We start from the raw sequence: 18,743 nt of genomic DNA on the forward strand, positions 1-18,743 counted from the left end.
ATCATGTATTTAAACCTCAGTTTTCTCATCTGTAGAATGGAGATAACAGTCCTAATCTGTAGGGTTGTTGTAAGGATAAAATGAGACAATGTATTTACTGTTCATTCAATAAATGTGATTATTTACATAGCTTCTACATATTCACCTTAAATTGAAAGAGCTCCCTCAGCAATACGGCCCTGATTGGGTTTGTTTGGCTTTTATTTCCTTATATACCCCTAGAGGCAATTTACACTCTCACAAAACTAACCTATTAGCTGTTTCCTGGCTATGCCTGTGCCTAACGACTTCCACCCCTTTGCTCATGCTAGTCCTTCCTCTCGGTCCTTCCTCTAAGGGCGGCCTCAAAGGCTACCACTTTATGGAGCCTCTTCACATCTCTCTCATTGCAGTAGGACCACTTCCTCCTTGGAATTCTCATGAAGTGCCCTTCTCTTAAGCACTTACCTTAAACTACTCAGCTAGTCTTAGATAGTAGAGGGAAACTTATGCCTGTTTTATCATCCCACCCTTAACCATACCCCCCCATGTCCCCATCCCAACTGAGTTGTCAGTTCCTGAGACACAGAAGTCATCACCATGTCCTCCTCAACCGCCAGCACAAAGCCTGGCTCTCATTAAATATTTGTTGGTGGGATCAGTTGTTTCGAGGGTTAAGTGAAACCACTGTATTTGTGCTGTGTCTGCTGAGTGCAAAGGGCTCGGTAAACAGTGTTGCTGTTTATTATTTCTGTGCAGTGGCAGAGCGTGGAGGTGAGTGCCCTGCAGAAGCTACAGCCCAAGGCAAACGTGAATTCATGGGTGAATCCAGTGAGTCTAGGCTCCAGGTGACACAAGGCTAGCAACAAGGTCCTTTTCCCAGGAGACTTGCAAAGAAAACTGTGTGCAAAAGAACCCTGCTTGGGTTCTGGCTCTCTGGCTGCTGGCATTCACGCATATTTCTTTGTTTTTTTTAAAGATTGGCACCTGAGCTAACAACTGCTGCCAATCCTTTTTTTTCTGCTTTATCTCCCCAAATAACCCCCGGTACATAGTTGTATATCTTAGCTGTAGGTCCTTCTAGCTGTGGCATGTGGGACGCCGCCTCAACGTGGCCTGACAAGCAGTGCTATGTCCACGCCCAGGATTTGAACCAGTAAAACACTGGGCCACCGCAGCAGAGAGCGTGAACTTAACCACTCGGCCACGGGGCCAGCTCCAGGCATATTTCTATGCTCAGGAGAGGGGCAGCTGCTTCAGGAGGAGCTTACACCTGTGAAAAAACGTAGTGTCTGGGGCACTTGCCTCTCAAGCTCATGGAGAACATCCTTGGAAGGAGAGACAATCCCTCCCTCTTCCTTTTTGTCTTCCAGCCTTTTCATCTCCTTATTCTCTTCAAACATCTGTTGAGCCAGAGCACCAGGTACTGATGCTGTAAGAGAAAGTTACTCTCCTGGCTCGCAAGGGACTGTTTTCCCACAGAAAAGGACAGTTTCACAGTCTAGTCTGGGGAGTTGGGTCCATGATTTGTTAAGACAGACAATGAGACATAATGACACATGTGCTGGAGCCAGGAGAGACTCTTGGGTAAGGAGGTCAATTGGGAGCCTCCTGAAATGGTCCAGTTGAGTGGTCATGACAGCGATGGTGGCAGTGGTATGGAGAGGAGCCCTCATGGCTGTCCCTCCGGCTCAGGCTGAGGAGCCTCCAGAAGCTGCTCCATCCCCCACCCCAAGCAAGGCTGGGGTAGAAGGTCCTCCTGTCACAGAACTCCTACCACGCTGTAATGCAATTGCCTACTTATTCATCTCTTTATCCCACCAGTCCGAGAGCTGTGAAGACGTGTCAAAGTCTGTCTTATTCACTGTTTTGAATAAGCACATAGCACATAGTAAATACTTCATCAATATTCATTAAATATTTAATTAATAAATTGTCTGTCCCAGTTGGCTTTGACATTGAAGTGTTCCCACCGATGCTCTCGCATCTCCCCTCTCTCATGGGCTCCATTCAGACTTCAGCATCTCTCAATGGCCTTCCCTGACTCGGACCGTGTCTCAGCCCTGATTTTCTTCCTGCCCCATGAACTAGGCATCGGGCCACCCTCTACACTGTCATGGGGTTCTGACTTTGCAGTCTAAACACCATCCTTGGCTTTGTATTTTCTGCCTGCTGATGACCACTCACTGAGGTTCAATCCCACAATGGGGTCCAGGCAAGACAGACTTCAGATCCCCTTTTTGAATCTGGGATATCTACAATTTCCTTTCATCTGTAATAATTGACTCCCCTAATTATGACTTTTCATTTGTAGAGCTTCTCTTTGCTCCTTCTTGCTGGACAGGTTCCTCGGCTTGTCCCGTTCTTTCGCTGCTTGAAATCCAGCACAGATACAAAACACTCTGTGCTAAGTATGAGATGAGAAATGTGAACAGCTGGCATTTGTGTAGCTTTATGATTTACAAAACACTTTCACATACATCATCTCATTTAGTCATCACACCACCCCTGTGAGGGAGATATTAATGTTGTTGCTATCTTACAGATGAGGAAACTGAGATCGCACAGGCAGAAAAGAGCTGAACTGTAGTTCAGGTTGTAACTTGAACCTTGGATGTCTGCTCCCAGCCCTTCTGCGGCACTGCCTTCAGCGAGAGAGTAAGCCAGGCTGATACGATCCAGACCATGAATCAATAAGAGTGTCGAGCTGCCTCACTTGTGCTCATTAAAAACCCACAGAACATAAATCCCAATTTATGGCCGATAATTTGTCTGCAATTCACAGGCTTTCAAATGAATACTGAAGTTTGGTTTACATGAGATTGCTCCTATCTCAATTTAAAATCTAGAGATACAACTAACAGTTCCTCTATGCCTCCCCTTATCTACTTAATTATTAAACTAGTGTTTCTAGTTTACATCTTTAAAGCTTCCTCTAGATATGTAAGTAACATCCAACAGTAAAATATATCTCACCTCAATCAGGACTAATGAAGGCTGGAAAGGACCAAGAGAGGACGAGAGGGGAATTTGCTAGATCATAATCAAGAATAAGAGAAATCCACATCCATGTGTGTTTACCTCCCATGTGCTGGGAGGGAAAAATTCTTAAGAATCCAGGTCACTGGGTAGAGATTCCAGGGGGTAGAAACTACCGCATCTTCAGCCACTACAAACATAAGACATGCACCTGCTTCACAAGCCACTGAGCAAACTGATCACACCATGTGTAGAACGCCCTGTACAGGGGTCCAGTGAGTTAGGAAATACTCATACGACCTGAGGGGCTAGACCAGATGACTTTAAGTCCTCTTCAGGCTTAAAATAGGCTACGCTTCTGGTCTGTGGAATACTCTGCCACACATCTTGTGACTCCAATAAATGCAGCTGGCATGTATGCCAACTTTAAATCTTTCAAAGCCCTTTCACTCTTATTTTGTCCCAACCTAGAGTGGACAGCCGATTAGAAACAGTGACGGAGAGCTCTCAGAGAGGACCCAATGGCTACAGGGAGAACTGACAGGTGACAGTGAGAGAGGAGAGAGAAGAGACACGAAGTAGAAAAGCATAATAGCCACATTCTACACAGCATAATTGGTTCTGAATGGTATAGCAGCACAGTATAGTAATTAATATTGATAATAACTCTGAGTCATCACGAGAGGTTAAATCACAGATAAGGCACTGCATGCTGGTCACTCAACTCATTTACAAAATAATTATTGGACACGCAGTGTGCACCTGACTCTGGATGCCAAGGATAGAAAGATGTATAAGGCTGTCCCTGCCCTGAAAAGGCTCTCTGCACTTCAGTTTCTTCAATTGTAAAAGAAGAGAGCTGAACTCAGTGATTCCTAAGATTCCTTCCTGGAGGTCCTAAATGCTTGAATCTCAACAATCCTATCAGATGGTATTCAGGTAACAGAATCCTGTTTTGCAAATGAGCAAACTGAGGCTTGGAAGGGTTAGCATCTGGCTGAAGGTCACATAATTAATGAGGAGCCTCAGAGCCAGGAGACTCAGCCACATGGACCAATCACACTGAAATAGAAAGGCCTTCTTACTCCTATTCCTGTGCTCTTCCCACATCATCTTCCTTCCTGCAAAAGGGCAATCAGAATAGATGGAGAACAGCTCATGCATTTGATAACTGCATGGATGTACAGGTCTGGAATACAACATTCAGCAAGTACAAAACAAACATCACATGCAATTCAACAGCGATAAACATCTGTAAGACCAAGGCAATCAAAATGGCATTGAAGGATCTGTCAAAATCAACAGCAAGATAAATCAAAAAAGTCAATAGTGGGGCTAGCCCAGGGACATAGCGGTTAAGTTCGCACGCTCCACTTTGGCAGCCCTGGGTTTGCCAGTTCGGATCCCGGACATGGACCTGTGCACTGCTTGCCAAGCCATGCTGTGGCACGCATCCCACATGTAGAGTGGAGGAAGATAGGCACAGATGTTGGCTCAGGGCCAATCTTCCTCAGCAAAAAGAAGAGGATTGGTGGTGGATGTTGGCTCAGGGCTGATCTTCCACACACACACACAAACACACACACAAGTCAATAGTGATGGCTACTAGGGACACATGCTGAACAATTAAAATATCTTTGAGAGAAAATGCAGTAGAAGGAAAAAGGCAGCTGGGGAGGACTATGTTTAAAAAGGGAAGAAAGAAACCAAAAAACGAAACACACACATCACTGCTGGTAGAGTTGGTTCAGGCACAGAGAAAGGGGGATGCTTCCACATACCCTGCTTTCTTCCCCAATGGCTGGCGCAGGATGCCTGTCAACCCAACTGTTAACTGATAACGTAGAGATCTATGGCTGGAAACAGGTGCCATGTCTTCTCACAGACAATGTACAAAAGGAGAAAGAAGGGAGCTGAAGAGCCGCTGGATCAAGACAGATGGTTATAACACCAAACGGAGACGGCCACCAGCATACTGTCCAATATAAGACAGCAAGAGTCATAGCCCTGGGAATGAGCACTCACTGAGCACCGTTATTGTTCTGGATGCTCTGATAGGTATTTTTAAAACATTAGCTAGCCTATTCCTCACAATAAGTCTCTAGGGTAGGCAAGATTCAGTGAAGCTCAGAGAATTGATTTGCCCAGATTTATACAACTAGCAAGCGGCAGGGCAAAGACTTGACCTCAGCCTGAGTTCAGATCTCCAGCTCTCTCCACTCCTCCACACAGCTTCCAAGACATAGGTGTTGGCCCTTATACTTATTAGCTATGTGGCTTTAGACAAATCATTTTAATCTCTATAATCTTCAGATTCCTGAGAGTGCCTGTCTCATGGAATTCTTGTAAAAATCAAAGGAGATAAAATGCATGAGCATTTTGCTATCTGAAAAGATGTCTGCAATCATGGTAATATTAATAACAATAACAATAAAAATATTTATTAAGCATCTACTGTGTGCCAGGCACTGGGCTTACTGTTTTACAGGGATTATTCATTTAATTCTCACAACAATAGCTGAGATTGGTACTATTACCCACATTGTATAGATGAAGAGAGTGGGGCTCAGAGAAGTGAAGCTACTTGCTAGCAAGTGGCAGGGCTGGGGTGGAAGCAGGTGTAACTAACCCAGAACCTGTGCTGGGAGCCAAATGCTGAACAATAAAGGCCTTCCCACTACCTCCTGTGGTTTTATTGCCTTCCTCCCCTGTGGCCACAGGGCTTAGATGTGCTGGCCTAGTTTGAGACTGTCCCCTTAGATGCTGGAGTTAGAAATCATCACTGTGGGAAGGCCAGCATGTTCTGCAGTTGAAAGGAGAATTCTTCCAGTTTTTATCTGTAGTTGTCTTTGTCTAATTGAATTGAAAAATGCCATTAAGAACATTTATTGCTTGCTGGCAAAGTGCCACTCCTGAGTTAGGACCTGAGTTAGGAGACAAATATGCCCAGCGTTTCAAGGTTCACAGTCTAATGGGGGAAGACAAATACAAGTACTTATTGAGCCCCATCTATGAGCCGGGCTCTGCATTAGGCCTTGAGGACCCAAAGATGAGCAAGACACAGCACACTGTGGTACACTCCAACTGGGATGTGCACAAGGTAAATCAGGGCCTGCAGGAAAGGCACCTGACTCTGTTGGGTGGGAGTGGAAATGGTCAGAAAAGCCTCCCAAAGAAAGTGGGGTTTCAGAGCTGCATACTGATTGTCTGCACTGTTAAAGAGTTTGCATATATTGTCTCTAATTCTCACAGCAACAATCCTATTGGGCAGATATTATTATTACTTTATAGATAAGGTAACTTGCTCAAGGTATCATAGCAGTAAGTGGCAGAAGCAGACTCTGATCCTGGAAGCTCTGACTCCAAGTTTGCCAGACTCTAAAGTTTGTGCTCTTTCTAATATGTCAGCTTGCCTCAGAGGAAGAAACAACACACCATGAATGAACAGAACAGGAAAGGGGAACCAACCAGGGCATCTAGACGGCGTCACGGAGGAGGTGTGACTTGAGTGAGCCATGGTAGAATGATTCAAGACAGGCCTGCACAGGTTCTTGCACTATTCTAGTGAGTCCTTCGGGTCATGTGCAGAGAGGAACACTCTAAAGGGTTAAGGCCATCTGCCAGCAGTCCAGGGGATGGGGTGACTTTTTTGTTGGGGAGTCAGGGTCAAGATGAGGAGTTGTCTTTGGGTTGCAGGAAACAGAAACCCACTCATACTAACTTGAGCAGAGAGAAAAACAAACAAATAAGAAAAGGGAGTATTTATTTTAAGGATTCAGGCATTTGGTAGAACCCAAGGACTGGAAATGTACTGTGACCACAGAAGGGATGGTCAGTGATAGGACATGCACACCAGCCAGGATCAGCTGCCCTTTCACTCCTGCCTCTGCTGCTTCTGTACACCTCATCCCTTTCCCTCTGCAAGTCTGGCTTTCGTTGACTCCCAGTAGCGCAAAAGATGCTTCTAAAGACTTTCTCAGATCTAACATCTCTAATCTGCAATTCTAAATCCCCACGAGAGAGAATCTGACTTGTTCCCCTTGGGCCAAACAGCCTCGGCCAGGGAGTAAGGGTGTCCATCCTCAGAGAAGGTGGGTTTGGGCTGGGCAGACCCGCAGAAGTCATGCTGGAGTGTTCTGGAGATGTGTCCAACCCAAGATATTGTCAGAACCCATGTTCTAGAGAGAGGGTGCTGAGAGGTCTTTTTTCTACTTTCTCACTCTGTCTTTTAAAGTAATACATTGGCTTCCACATTTATAATTCTTCTATGGAGTTATTAAATCCATAAATAAAGATTTAATCTTTTAAGCTCTGCAATGTCAGAGCAGAAGTTAAAGAGCAGGCAGAGGAGAGCTTATCAGCCTTCGTGGCCGGGGTAGCAAAGGAGGAAGCTTCCGGGCTGCTGGGGCAGAGGGGCCAAGAGAGGTGGCAGCTGCTGATAGGGACTTGCCCTCTGGCTGAAGGAACAGAAAAGCCCTTCTGGACCAGGGACCATTCTGCCAAGGCAGCGACAGAGAGGCTGGACAGCAGGTCCTAAAGAGACCTATCCTGAAGGCTAGAAGAAATGCAAGACAGTCTGAACAGCTCTCCAAATGAGCATGTTTTGACATAAACCAGGTAGAGAAATGGGGAACAGAGGAAAGGGATGCTCCCAGGAGCCTTGGGGAAGGGGCGCCTATACAAGGAGAGGGATTGAGAAGGGATCCAGAAAATCCGAGACTGGAGGAGGAGGAAAAGGGCAAGGGCTCTGGTTCCTATTTAGCTCAGAGCCCTATCAGAGGAAGCACTGACAGCTGAATCAACAACTTCATTCCTTACATCTCTGCTCTCTCCCTCCGCACCATCCAGGGTTCGGACAACATTGGCTTGGGTTCCTTGATGAAAATGACAAGGTAAACGCTTTGGTTTCTCTGGCAGATAGACACAAAGATCAGCTCCAGGGAGGAGAGGATATTGAGAACAAAGAGGAGAGCTTGGAATGTAGGGCAGGAAACTCCAGGGGCTAGAGTTGGGGCGAGTCCCTCCTGCTTCTTGACGCTATTCTGCATCCCCATCCCAGCTGTTTACTGTCTTGGGGCCAGGCGTTGGGGCAGATGTGGAACTTCTCTTTGGGCTTTTAGCTTCTCTTTCACATTAGGGCCTCTGCTTTCTACTGTCTTTTGTTCAAATCAAACCAGAGGTCATACCAGTTTCTGCCAAGTGATGGGCTGTGGAGGGTGTGAGAAGGGGTCGGGAGGCTTGGTTTGATGGTAGGATTCAGCTACTGAGGCTCTCTCCTCGAGCAGCAGACAACTTAGCTCAATGAACTTGGACAGTTCCCTGGATCTGCCAACACAGTTCCGCTCACCTTCCAAAACGCTTCCAAAATAGCACCAGCTATTGTACAGGAGCCAAAAAGAAAAAAAGCAAAAAGTAATAAATGACAAGGCCCCAGGGATTTCTGCCCTTTCAGAAAAGTCTGAGTGAACTTTTCCAAAGAAATTTTAAGCCCAGAAGAAAAAAGATTACTTTTTCGTTTCTCATTGAGGAATCAGTCAAAGAAAGATGCCACAAAGACAGGCACACACGTGTGAGGCAGAAGGAGCCAGATTTTATACTCTGCTCCTCGCACTGATGTCATTTACACAACAGGGTCTCAGAGCTGTTCTCTCCTTAGGGTTGTCAAAAAGCCCTTCCTGATGTTTGGTGCTATATCAAGATAACTCCATAGACACAGCCTACCCTCTAGTAGCTTTCAGTCAGACACTGACACAGTGTCACACTAGGAAGAAGACAGGCGCCCCCCATGTGCTCAAACACACACACAAGGCTGTGCCACCACCCCTCACGGCCTGGACCCCTCTCTCCAGGCCTCCACTGAGTGCTCCCTCCCTCCTCCACACCCCTCTGTGTGCACCGGGCGCTGGAGCCAGATGTGCCGTGGGCAGACCCCACTGTGGGCTGACAGGCAGTGATTACTGTTGCCAGCCCCACATTAGGAGAGAATTGAATGGGAGAGAGCCCCCACCCACCTCGGGCTCCCTACAATAGCGCCTTTGTGAGGTGCCTCACTGTCTTTCTTTTCCCCTTCCCCACCACCCGACATCAGGAGCCACTCTGCCTGAGGAGAGAAAAAAAGAAGACAAAAGGAGGCTCACAGGGCCCTGACTGATCCACTCTATGCTGAGGTGGGAGGAGGGGTGTACTTTGGGAAGAAGACTGTGTTCCTTTCCCCTCCTCCACTGTGGTGAATAACCAGGAGGACTTCCAGGGCTGCCTGAGGTCAACTTACCCATAAAAGCCGTGGATCCTGTCCATCAGACAGCCCTGCTCCAGAGTGCTGAGCATGGAGTTGAGGCTGGGGTGGGGCCTGGTACAGAGCTCACAGATTCCTAGAGACTGAAGCGCAAAACCCAGGTTTTCCTCTTCCTGTCCCTTCTCCCTTCCCCAGACTGCTTTCTGTAATTCCAAACCAGGGGTCAGAGTACTGGGCAGGAAAGGGTTAAGTTTCCAGGCCTCCTGGACAGACTTCAGCCAGGTTCCAAGACTGGGGTGGGTAGGTGGGGGTGAGGAGGGTGGAGAGAGGCATGTGTTGGGAAACTGGTAAGACTAACATCTGGGATACGGTCTCTGCCCCTCCTCCTCGCCCAAACCGCAGACGCTGTGGCAGCAGGAAAATCAGAGCGGTTCAGACCAAGCACGATTGTGCAAGCCGGCCCTGGGGGCCAACCCAATGCTGGAGATGGGAGTGGGGTTCAGGGTTGGGGGCAGAGTCCACTTCAGAGGTGAGACTTAAATAAAGTTCTTACTAAAAACACATGCCTTCAGGGCTCTGGTTTCCACACCAGACTTCAATGCGACTAAGATCCATTTTCTGGTTCAAAACCTCTGAGAATTGGAACTGGAAGCCCTGCTCCTGGGCTCGAGTCTCATAGCCAGAGGCAGGGTGCCACTGGTGGTTGTGGGAGGGCTGCTGCGGATGACGTGGGTGTGGACGAGGTCTTTCGCCCAGCCTCCTAAATTGGCGGGATTCTGTCGCCTCACCAGGAGCCTCACAGTAAAATCTGTAACTAAACAAGTCCCCTCTCCCTCAGCAAAGAGAGCCCAGCCAAGTCCCTAATGTGGCCTAAGGAGTGGGGATCGGATAGAGGAAGAAAACGGAGGGTCACGGGGAGAAATTTGATCTGAGGACTACCCCAAACAAACACAGGCGAGGAGCAGTGGATTTTCCTTTTAATGCAAAATGTTGCAATACAAAATGATGTGGGGATAGTCCCATTCTTGAGAGTACTGAAGGGAGAAGGAGAGAGGGCAGAATTGAAAGTCTCTTTCTCCCAGTCCTCTCTCTCTCCGACTCAGCTGGGCAAGAAATATTCTGTTGCCTGTTCGCTGGGGTTGCCCCCATAGGAGGGTCAGAGCTCTGGGTCTGGGTCGTCTTTGGCCTGCAATGTGTTGACACAGGACAGGAGAGAAAGAGTGAACGTTCAGAGTTTTCTTTCTTTTGGCTCTAAAAGGATTACTCAAGATCTGGAATTCCATATGAAATGAAGGGACTATGAGAATTTGGCTTCCGTTGGCTAAAAATACAGGATTTGAACCACAATTTGCTCACATTTGGATGAGGAGCAGGAAATTTAGTGAGGATATAAATGTATGGAGGTGAAAGAGATACAAAAACCAAGGCTAGCTCTTCAAATTTCTTCCTCTTTCTTCCTCATCTCCAGCTTATAGACAATCTGGTAGCCATCATCCCAGGCATAGAGCTGGCGCTCTCGGGGGTTATAGCGGAGGCTGGAATGGGCACCATATCGGCGTGGAAAATAAGGGAGTGCTGCTCTTTCAGGGGTCAGGGTGCCACTGGCATCAAAGGAGCACTGGATGCGGGCCCGACTGGCAGGGCGGGTGTTATAGACGACGTATAGTGTCCCACAGATGACAAACGCAGCCTCAGCATTCTCTCTGGGACATGGTGTGTCCCACTGTTGTTCTGTGTCCAGTGTCTGAGGGTCTAACTTGGCCAGACACAAGTGCCTGTCATCCTCCCGGGTGGCATAGATAGCCCAAAGGCCCTCCTCATCAGCTGCCAGGTCAATGTACGTGTCTGCTGTCAGCCCGTATGGGGGAATCAAACCCTCTGCTGGGAACACTGAACTGTCCACCACCGTTCGGTTTGCCAGGTGGAATTTGATGAGCTGCAAGGTGTTCTCCAACTCACCACCCCCTCCAGGTCCTCCAGGAGGCCTCCGGGCATAATAAAGAAAGCCACCATATACCAGCTGCCCTGTGCCCACCCAGGGGAAAGGCACCCGGACTCGGGAAGCTTTCCGGGCAGCCATGGCAAGGGTGAAGTCACGCAGCCTTGGGAAGACAAAGGCTGTGTCATTCTGTGTCCCATCTAACACGTAGATCTTCTCTGTTGGCCCCATTGGATCCTTGGTCCATAGACCAGCTGGGCCACCGAACCGCTTCAGGATCTTCATTGATCTCACCTGAGAGATTGTGTAGCCACAGTCTGGTGGGGAAGGAGAAAAGCACAGGACAAAGAAATATAGGCAAGAGTTAGATGCCCATCGCAGGACCCCCCCTGGGTGGGGCATTTGGAGAACATTGGGACAGTGGATGCCTCCACTCTTATGGAAGATTGGGGAAAAGGGTATCACAGAGGCCTGGGTCCCCAGAAACTTTCCTTAATGGACCAGTCATTACAGATCTTTCCCTAAAATAGATCCCAGAAGATAGAGGATAGAGCCAAGGTGGACTGGGACAAGGAGAAAAAGGGAACAAACCGAGGAAGAATACTGGTTCTGAGAGTGTTAGGGGTCTGCTCTCAGATTGCTTACCTGTCATCATATCATACTTCTCATTTCTTCTGCCCTTGCCTTTGGTCCCAGGGCCTCCGCTCACCTTCTCCTCAACCTCTACACAGGGTAGAGCTGGGTTCTGGGTCTCCAGGTAGTCCACTTCCCGCTCCAGACGGTCCACTCTCCCCGAGATGGTGTCAGCCTCAGTTCTAAGAGCCTCCCGCTCCTTTTCAGCCACCTCCAGCAGCGGCAGCATCTTGTTCTTGAAGTCCCGCAGCTCAGCAGCATGTCGACTGCTCTGGTCCTGGCACTGGGCCAGCCTTTCCTGAAGGGATGGGGGAGCGGGAGGGAGGGCTGCAGGGTTACAAATCCCAGGCAGGGAGAGGCCCAACCAGGGAGTCAGGAATGGGAAAAAGCACAAACGCAGCCAGGCATTAACATCCCCTTCAATCCCCACAGAAAGGAAACCAGATGTTCAGAGATGCTAAATGCACAAAGAGCCCATCTCAGATTCACCTAAGTCCCTACCCCCACGTCCTGTCCTCCAGCCTGTGTTCTCTGTGAGCAGTGCCACCGAGTCATCTGAGCCTCTAGGGCAGTCTAACAGTGTATGAGAGAGGGAAGGGGTCTCTGCTCCATTATACAGTTTTCCTTTTGGGAGTTAACATGCTACAGACTTTAAACTGTTAAAAAGGCAGAAAGTTTCAGATTCTCTGGGAACTCCCAACATTAACAGAATTATCATCTTGTCCTAAGATACATCTCCACAATCTTAGCTCTCATTTCCACTCTGTCCCCTTTTCCTATCTAATCCCAGGGGTAAAATACAAGGTCTGTTTGCTTTAGAATTGCTCTAAGCATCTAAGAAAAGAGGAGGGCTTGCAATTTTAAGGATCCTCTTATTAAAGATGCAGTTTTCTGTAGATTCTTACAGAGCCCTATCTTGTCATCCCTAGATCCTGACAAACTGGGTGAATCCACATATGTGGAATCCTTCCAGGCTGGGCTAGAAGAGAACAGGAGTTGCTCACCTCTAAGGCAGCTAGTCGTCGTTCCATGTACTCCACAAGGTGGTGCTGCTGTCCTTGAAGGGGTACTGACCACCACAAAACGAACAAGATGAGGAGAGGAGTGCAGGGCCCCATGGCAGCGGAAGAGTGGGGACAGAGAAGAACGAGTGTGCAGTAGTGTGCAGTTGGCCTCTTCCACTCAAGCCCGCGAGTTAGCTTTGGAGGCGGGGTGGGGGCGGTGCCTTCTCTCTTTCTGGATCTCCGGGTCTCTCTCACTACTCTGGAATGCTTTCAGTCTCTGTACAGCCCCCACCCGCTCCTTTCCGCCCGGACTGATCAAACACAGATGGCCCTATTGCAGAGCAGCCAGAAGCCTTAACCACCTCCCGCCTAGACTGTAGGCTCCCCAGGAGAGGAAAGTAGATGGAAACCCTAGGGCAGAGGCCTTCTGGGCAGTCACCCAGGAAAAGGGGCTAACTGCTGGAGGCAGAGGTCCCAGAGCAAACTCTATTCCCATGTGTTAGAATGCTTCCAGTGCTGACTTCTTAAGAAATACCCTTCACTAATCCTTCCCTTTCCCAGCAATAATAGTGTGGAGTTTTCCCCCCTATTTCAGTGGAAGCTGGAAGAAGGGAAGATGAGATTTGAGGGGAAGAGGTAGAGAAAAAAGGCAACATTGGTCAAGTCTGTACTCCTTTCCTTTCTAGCTCACTGGCGCCATCTTGTGCTAAGCACCTGGTGTCATCTCAGGATTAATAAAGGAAACCAAGGCTTTCAGTCACCTTATGTGGAAAATTCTCCACAAAGCAAGCCAGATTGAATTTACAGAGGTTTTCATCATTAAAACGCAGATTTCCCCATAGACTACCCAATTACGTAAGGGGCTATCCCAATTTCTCTCTGATTTAGCCTAAGGAAGAAAATATAACTGAGACAAAAACAATTAAAAACAAAAAAACAAAACCAGGTTATTGAGAAGTTAGTAAACTCTTGATTACTTGGCAGTGAGATTGACAGCAGAGCCTCTCTATATAGCGTTCCTCTGTCTGAAAGCTTCTAGATGTATTCTCTTATCAAAACTGAGGAGTGTTCAGCAAGTTCACACTAATTTTACATTCATTTCTTTAGGCAAAAAATCTGAAAAATATACATGTTACAGTCTAAATCAATAAATGTATTCTGACTCCCCTACTAATGGGAGAGAATAGACTACTGATAATTTCTCTTGGTTATGGTCTAAAAAGGTGTTTCTAAATGTTTCTCATTTCTGTATACCAACTATGATGGTAGGAACTCAAAAGGAATTAGTGGCCAGTGTAGGGTAGACTTGGCTTTAAACACATGTGTCAAAAGAAGTCAAACAAATACAGCATTTATTCAGAGACCTGCAGTGATTAATCTAGATAAATCTCTAATTCTTTATCAGGAGAAATTTTCTTCACTTTAGAATCAAGAGAAATCTGATCAGAAGTGCTCCTTCTCTAAAAAGGACTATGCTTCTAATGGTGCAGCTTGAAAGGAAGGAATAATAGCATCTTCTTCTGGTGATTATTTTCATTCTGCTACTTTAGATGTTTGGTGGAAGGTAGTAAAAATAAAATTTAATTAGGGTGTGTCAGAAGTTTCTGTCTCTTTCAAAGGGTCAGATCCAGGTGATGTTAAGTTAGAGGGCTGGACACTCCATTCTTGGGAAGTGCTCCCTACCAACCCCTATTCATTTCTGTTGTGGAGGTTTGTGTGAAGAATGAATTTGTCTCTAATACTCTACTGATGTGCAGATGCAATGCATTTAAACACTCCAAAGATGCCATTTGTTGATCCCCTTTGTACCCCTAAAACAGAAGTCAAAAACAGCCACATGAATCAGAAAATTTACCCATTTTATTGATGCATTGCAATTGCTCTACATTTTACCATATTATGTAGAAAATACTGAAAATACAAGCTACTTTGTAAAACCAAAGACAAACATTGAATCCAAAGATAAACTATGTTTTACACAATGGACCCTTTTCCCGTAGTTAGTATTAAATTTTAAATATCTATTTCTTTTGTTAAAATGATTATTTTACATACTCCCTAAGTACATCTGCATTACAAACATAGCTCAGTAATTCTCAGAAACTGTTTCTAGAGGCTTGTTGTAAAAGGAAGCGCACAACCAGAAAAGGGAGAAAGCAAAAGAAGTTTAAATCGCACACAATAACTAGCATATCAAATACATTTAGTAAAGTTGGAATTCCATTGCAATATCAAGGATTCAAAGCAGAAATACTAACATTACATATAATGTACATATAATGTACTGCTACATGTAGTGAGATTATTCTTCAAGCTGAATCAAAACCACACATTATATAAAGTTTAGCAACAAACAACCATGTAGACATGCTGCACCATCCATCAGTTAAAAAAAAAAAATCAAAATAGGAAGCAGGCTTGGGCCATTCCTGTCACCAAGAGGCAATTTCATTTCCTATCCTAAAACAAACCATCCTAACCAGTGGGGTTTTGCATAATAATGCTGAATAAAACACACATTACTGTGCTTGCCTGGCTAAGAGCAGTCAAACTTAGCCCCTCTAGTGGAGGTTGATGGATGGCCAGAACTGTTTGAAATGGAGTTCTCATTCTTGGGGCTGGTATTTTAGCTGAGCACTGACAGTAGATTCACCTCCTGGGAGCTATTAAAAACTCTGGAGGGGTCAAGTATTCTGATGAGCCTAGAGTGGCTAGACTTAACCCTTCCCCACTTTCTCTCTCATTCTGAAGGGGAGAAGCTGGAAATGCAAGTTCTGAGAGGACTTAAAAAGCTTTAAGCCGGTCTGAGGTCAAGGCACGATGACCCAGGCCAGCTGCTCACTAAATTCACGGGGCTTCCCCCATCCTGTCAGGGCTGGCAATGCTAAGCCCCAGGGACAGAATCTAGAGCCACACTGAGTACACACACATTCAGTAGACACAGGTGGATTTTTAGCTTCGTAAATGTGAAATGCCAATTTGTAGACTAAGACTGTAAATCTCTAAAATTCTTAAAGCCACACACTGCTAGTAAGGTGATTAAGGTAACAATACAAGCTCTTGGTATTGTCTTTTCCCCGAGAAGTTAAGACTCTTATCTTAAACGGTATCTACTAATTGGACTGGGGGAGGAGAGCAGGAGTGGAGTGGGTTTTTTTTCCTGCATCTCATTTCTTACAAAAACAACAAATCTTATCCCTTGTAGAGGAAGGATAAGGAACAAAAAATGTTTCCATTAGAAACTAGGTCTGCCTTTGAGCAAGAAAATCAGAATGTGCTTGGCAAAAAAGGAGACACAATGATCACACACACTGACCAGAAAACTGTATAACACTAGTGACAGAAACTATACAAACTGCTTGGGTATCTTGACCAACATAGTGCTGAAAACACAACTCAATATAATGATAAAGAAAAATACACGGAAAACAGCGACATGTTCCTGGTAGGCTGTACTGACCATCTGCCCCATCTTGGAAGCCCTTACTCCTTACAATGAAGAAACTCCAAATACCTTAACAGCTCCTCGGTGTTCAACCCGGTACAGAGCTTGCTGACCAGGCTCCAGAAATCTCCCATCTCCATCCTGCACCTCCTTGACACCATCTCTACAAAGAACCAGTCCTAGACTTCTCTCTCAAATATGTAATTTTCAATTCAGATGGAACACATCTGTATCTTAGGGTTAACTTTCCTCTCCAAAATCTTTTTATGGGCAGGAACATCCCCATCCCCAGTACCCTCTACTTGACCCAGATCCATGCAGGAGCTGAGAGTACAAGGACAATTTCACAGTTTGAAGGGCCCCAAGAATATACAAGTTGTTAAAAAGAAACCTCAAAAGCCCAATGACTCAACAGGCTTTGGTTCCTTCTCAATATTCTTCACTGGCTGAGAAACCTTTCTGTGAGTTAGTTCCCTGTCACCAGCGGCATCACAAAACTCCTCCTCATAGTATGGGGACACGGCAAGTAATACAACAGGCTCTTTGGTATAAATACATCTGTTACATGTTTTCTTCAACGAGCAAATATTTTACTAGGAATGTCAACTATTTGCAGGAAGGACTGCCACATGGGAAAGGAAAAAAAAAATCTCATTCTAAAAGTGATTGCACATACCTTAAAAGAAGGAAAAAAAAAATGCATATTTAATATTGGCTTGACTCCTCTCACCGGCTTCCTGAATTCTCACAGAAGCAAGGTAGCAACATACAGTGAGAGAGCCACATGGGGAAAATGCTTCTGTGAGAAGTCAGCTTAGATTCCAAAGTGGAAAGGGGTAGAAGTGATGGTAAAGGAGAAAAGCTGCTGTTTTTATTTTTCAATGTCGGCAGGAAAACTGAAAACAATGCATTTACACAACACAGCTACTAATCCTGTTCTGATAAATCCCAGTGAACAGTTTAGGGTCCCCGGGGGCTTGCTGGTCCATCCTAAGGCAAGCTCACTGTAAACTCTATTAACCACTACATTATCATATAAGGCACTACAATAAGGGAAGGAGGAGAAAGGGAAGGAAGAGACACACACTGAACAACTCCTCACCAGACACACCTGTGCAAAACAATTCGAAGGGTCTCCTCTCCTTGCAGGCAATGCCCCTGCTCATTCAGCACTACAGTAATATGCTCTACTATAATTGCAATTAGTTCACATACATTCCAACAAGTATCAGTTCATTTTGGTTTAAATACAATGGAGACATCAATTCCATCTCCGGGGTAACACTGGAGGATCAGATACACACTAAATACACAATTCAAGTGTAATCACTACACATTTGATTACAAATAACATGTTAGGTTAGCAGGAAAAGTTGCTTGTTATATTTTTCTAATCAATATGTACATATTTAATTATGCAAAATATTAAAACACCACCATTACAAAACTTCTAAAATATTTTTAAATTCAGTAATAAATTTTTAAAATATTTTTTGCAATTCCTACATGCACTTATTGTATAAGTCTTAATAAGAGAGCATTCAGTTTGCTGCTGGCATACAAAGGAAGCTACTTTAAAGTATAAAAGCTATACACAACGTTCTTATCTGGATTCAGATTCTTTAGCTTTCTCCCCAAATAAATCACATAGAACAGAAGGGAGAGATGAGGCAAAGAGAGAGAGGTGTATTATTGAAAATTCATACTTCTTCAGGCAAAGCTCATCAATGCCAACAACCTTTACGCATAGCTTATCAACGCCAGTATCGCATAATGCAAGGAGATTTTGCATATAATAAAACCACCGCCACCAAAGAATAATAACTTCCTTCACGGCTTTTCCAATAATAAAATTTAAGCTGAACCAGAGAGAGAAGGACTTTTTAAAAATAATTTAAAAAGAACGCACGGTGCTTCACTGAAGAGAATACCTGGTGCTGTCACGGTAGGTACAGATTCTCCCACACTAAGTTATCAACAAACGGTGAGCTGCTTCCTACCATTACTTTACAATAAACACAGGAGCAACTGAGAGATCCCAATAGTAACAGGGTAGTATGTAACCAGTTTTGCAAAATAACAATCGTCCATTGAGTATAATGCAACATGAAAACAAAACTAACACGCTGTAAGTTTAAATGTCCCATAAACAAAAGTAAAATTTTAAGGAGAAATGCCTGATAGCAAAATACAGACTTGTGTAAAATGCTCTTAAAATAGGCAGTTAAGTCTTGGTTTTTAAACAAGCAAAAAGTAGTAATTTTTCTTTTTTTACTTGTTTCCAGATTTCAAGTCCTTCTATCAGCATTTTCCCTTTGACCAGCAATTACAATAAAACAAACTTAAATAAAGAGGGGCTTCACTTGTTTTTAAAAGCATTTATAGAAATCACGTCAGAGAGAGAAAATATTTTTCAAAGGGTAACTTCAGAATGATCTCTCGTCCTTGGTAACTGAAGAAGATGGGCATCTGAACTCTTCCAAATACCAAAAATGCTGTCACAAAAATAAAGAATTAAAAAATAGGGCA

General features: G+C 45.2%; 2 protein-coding genes across 11 annotated transcripts in view; both read right to left on the minus strand.

The window, feature by feature from the left end:
- Positions 1-10,152: 10,152 nt before the first annotated feature.
- On the minus strand, positions 10,153-14,616 carry OLFML3 (olfactomedin like 3). 2 transcript variants are annotated; one of them, XM_008542125.2, is made up of 3 exons: positions 12,770-14,616; positions 11,778-12,063; positions 10,153-11,449 (listed from the first exon to the last, which is right to left on the minus strand). In XM_008542125.2, exons 1-3 carry the CDS (start codon positions 12,881-12,883, stop codon positions 10,629-10,631), a joined length of 1,221 nt encoding a protein of 406 aa, XP_008540347.1. In that variant the 5' UTR covers positions 12,884-14,616; the 3' UTR covers positions 10,153-10,628. The 2 variants fall into 2 exon arrangements, with proteins under 2 accessions (XP_008540347.1, XP_070464021.1); XM_070607920.1 differs by lacking the exon at positions 12,770-14,616 and adding an exon at positions 12,267-12,335.
- Positions 14,612-18,743, minus strand: part of HIPK1 (homeodomain interacting protein kinase 1) — a 49,250-nt gene continuing 45,118 nt past the window's right edge. For all 9 annotated transcript variants that reach the window (XM_070607907.1, XM_070607902.1, XM_070607904.1 and 6 more), the window contains one exon: positions 14,612-18,709. In XM_070607907.1, coding sequence (XP_070464008.1) covers positions 18,628-18,709 — 82 coding nt within the window. In that variant the 3' untranslated portion in view covers positions 14,612-18,627. The remainder of the gene's footprint in view (positions 18,710-18,743) is intronic.

The sequence above is a fragment of the Equus przewalskii genome, unplaced genomic scaffold, assembly GCF_037783145.1.
Source record: "Equus przewalskii isolate Varuska unplaced genomic scaffold, EquPr2 ChrUn-13, whole genome shotgun sequence".
Lineage (NCBI taxonomy): Eukaryota > Metazoa > Chordata > Mammalia > Perissodactyla > Equidae > Equus > Equus przewalskii.

Excerpts from the sequence above, each read along its gene's own strand:
- OLFML3 (XM_008542125.2), bottom strand. The coding sequence starts at position 12,883 with ATGGGGCCCTGCACTCCTCTCCTCATCTTGTTCGTTTTGTGGTGGTCA. Across the intron at positions 12,064-12,769 it reads GACGACTAGCTGCCTTAGAG|GAAAGGCTGGCCCAGTGCCA; the intron begins GTGAGCAACTCC and ends CCATCCCTTCAG. Across the intron at positions 11,450-11,777 it reads GAAGTATGATATGATGACAG|ACTGTGGCTACACAATCTCT; the intron begins GTAAGCAATCTG and ends CTTCCCCACCAG.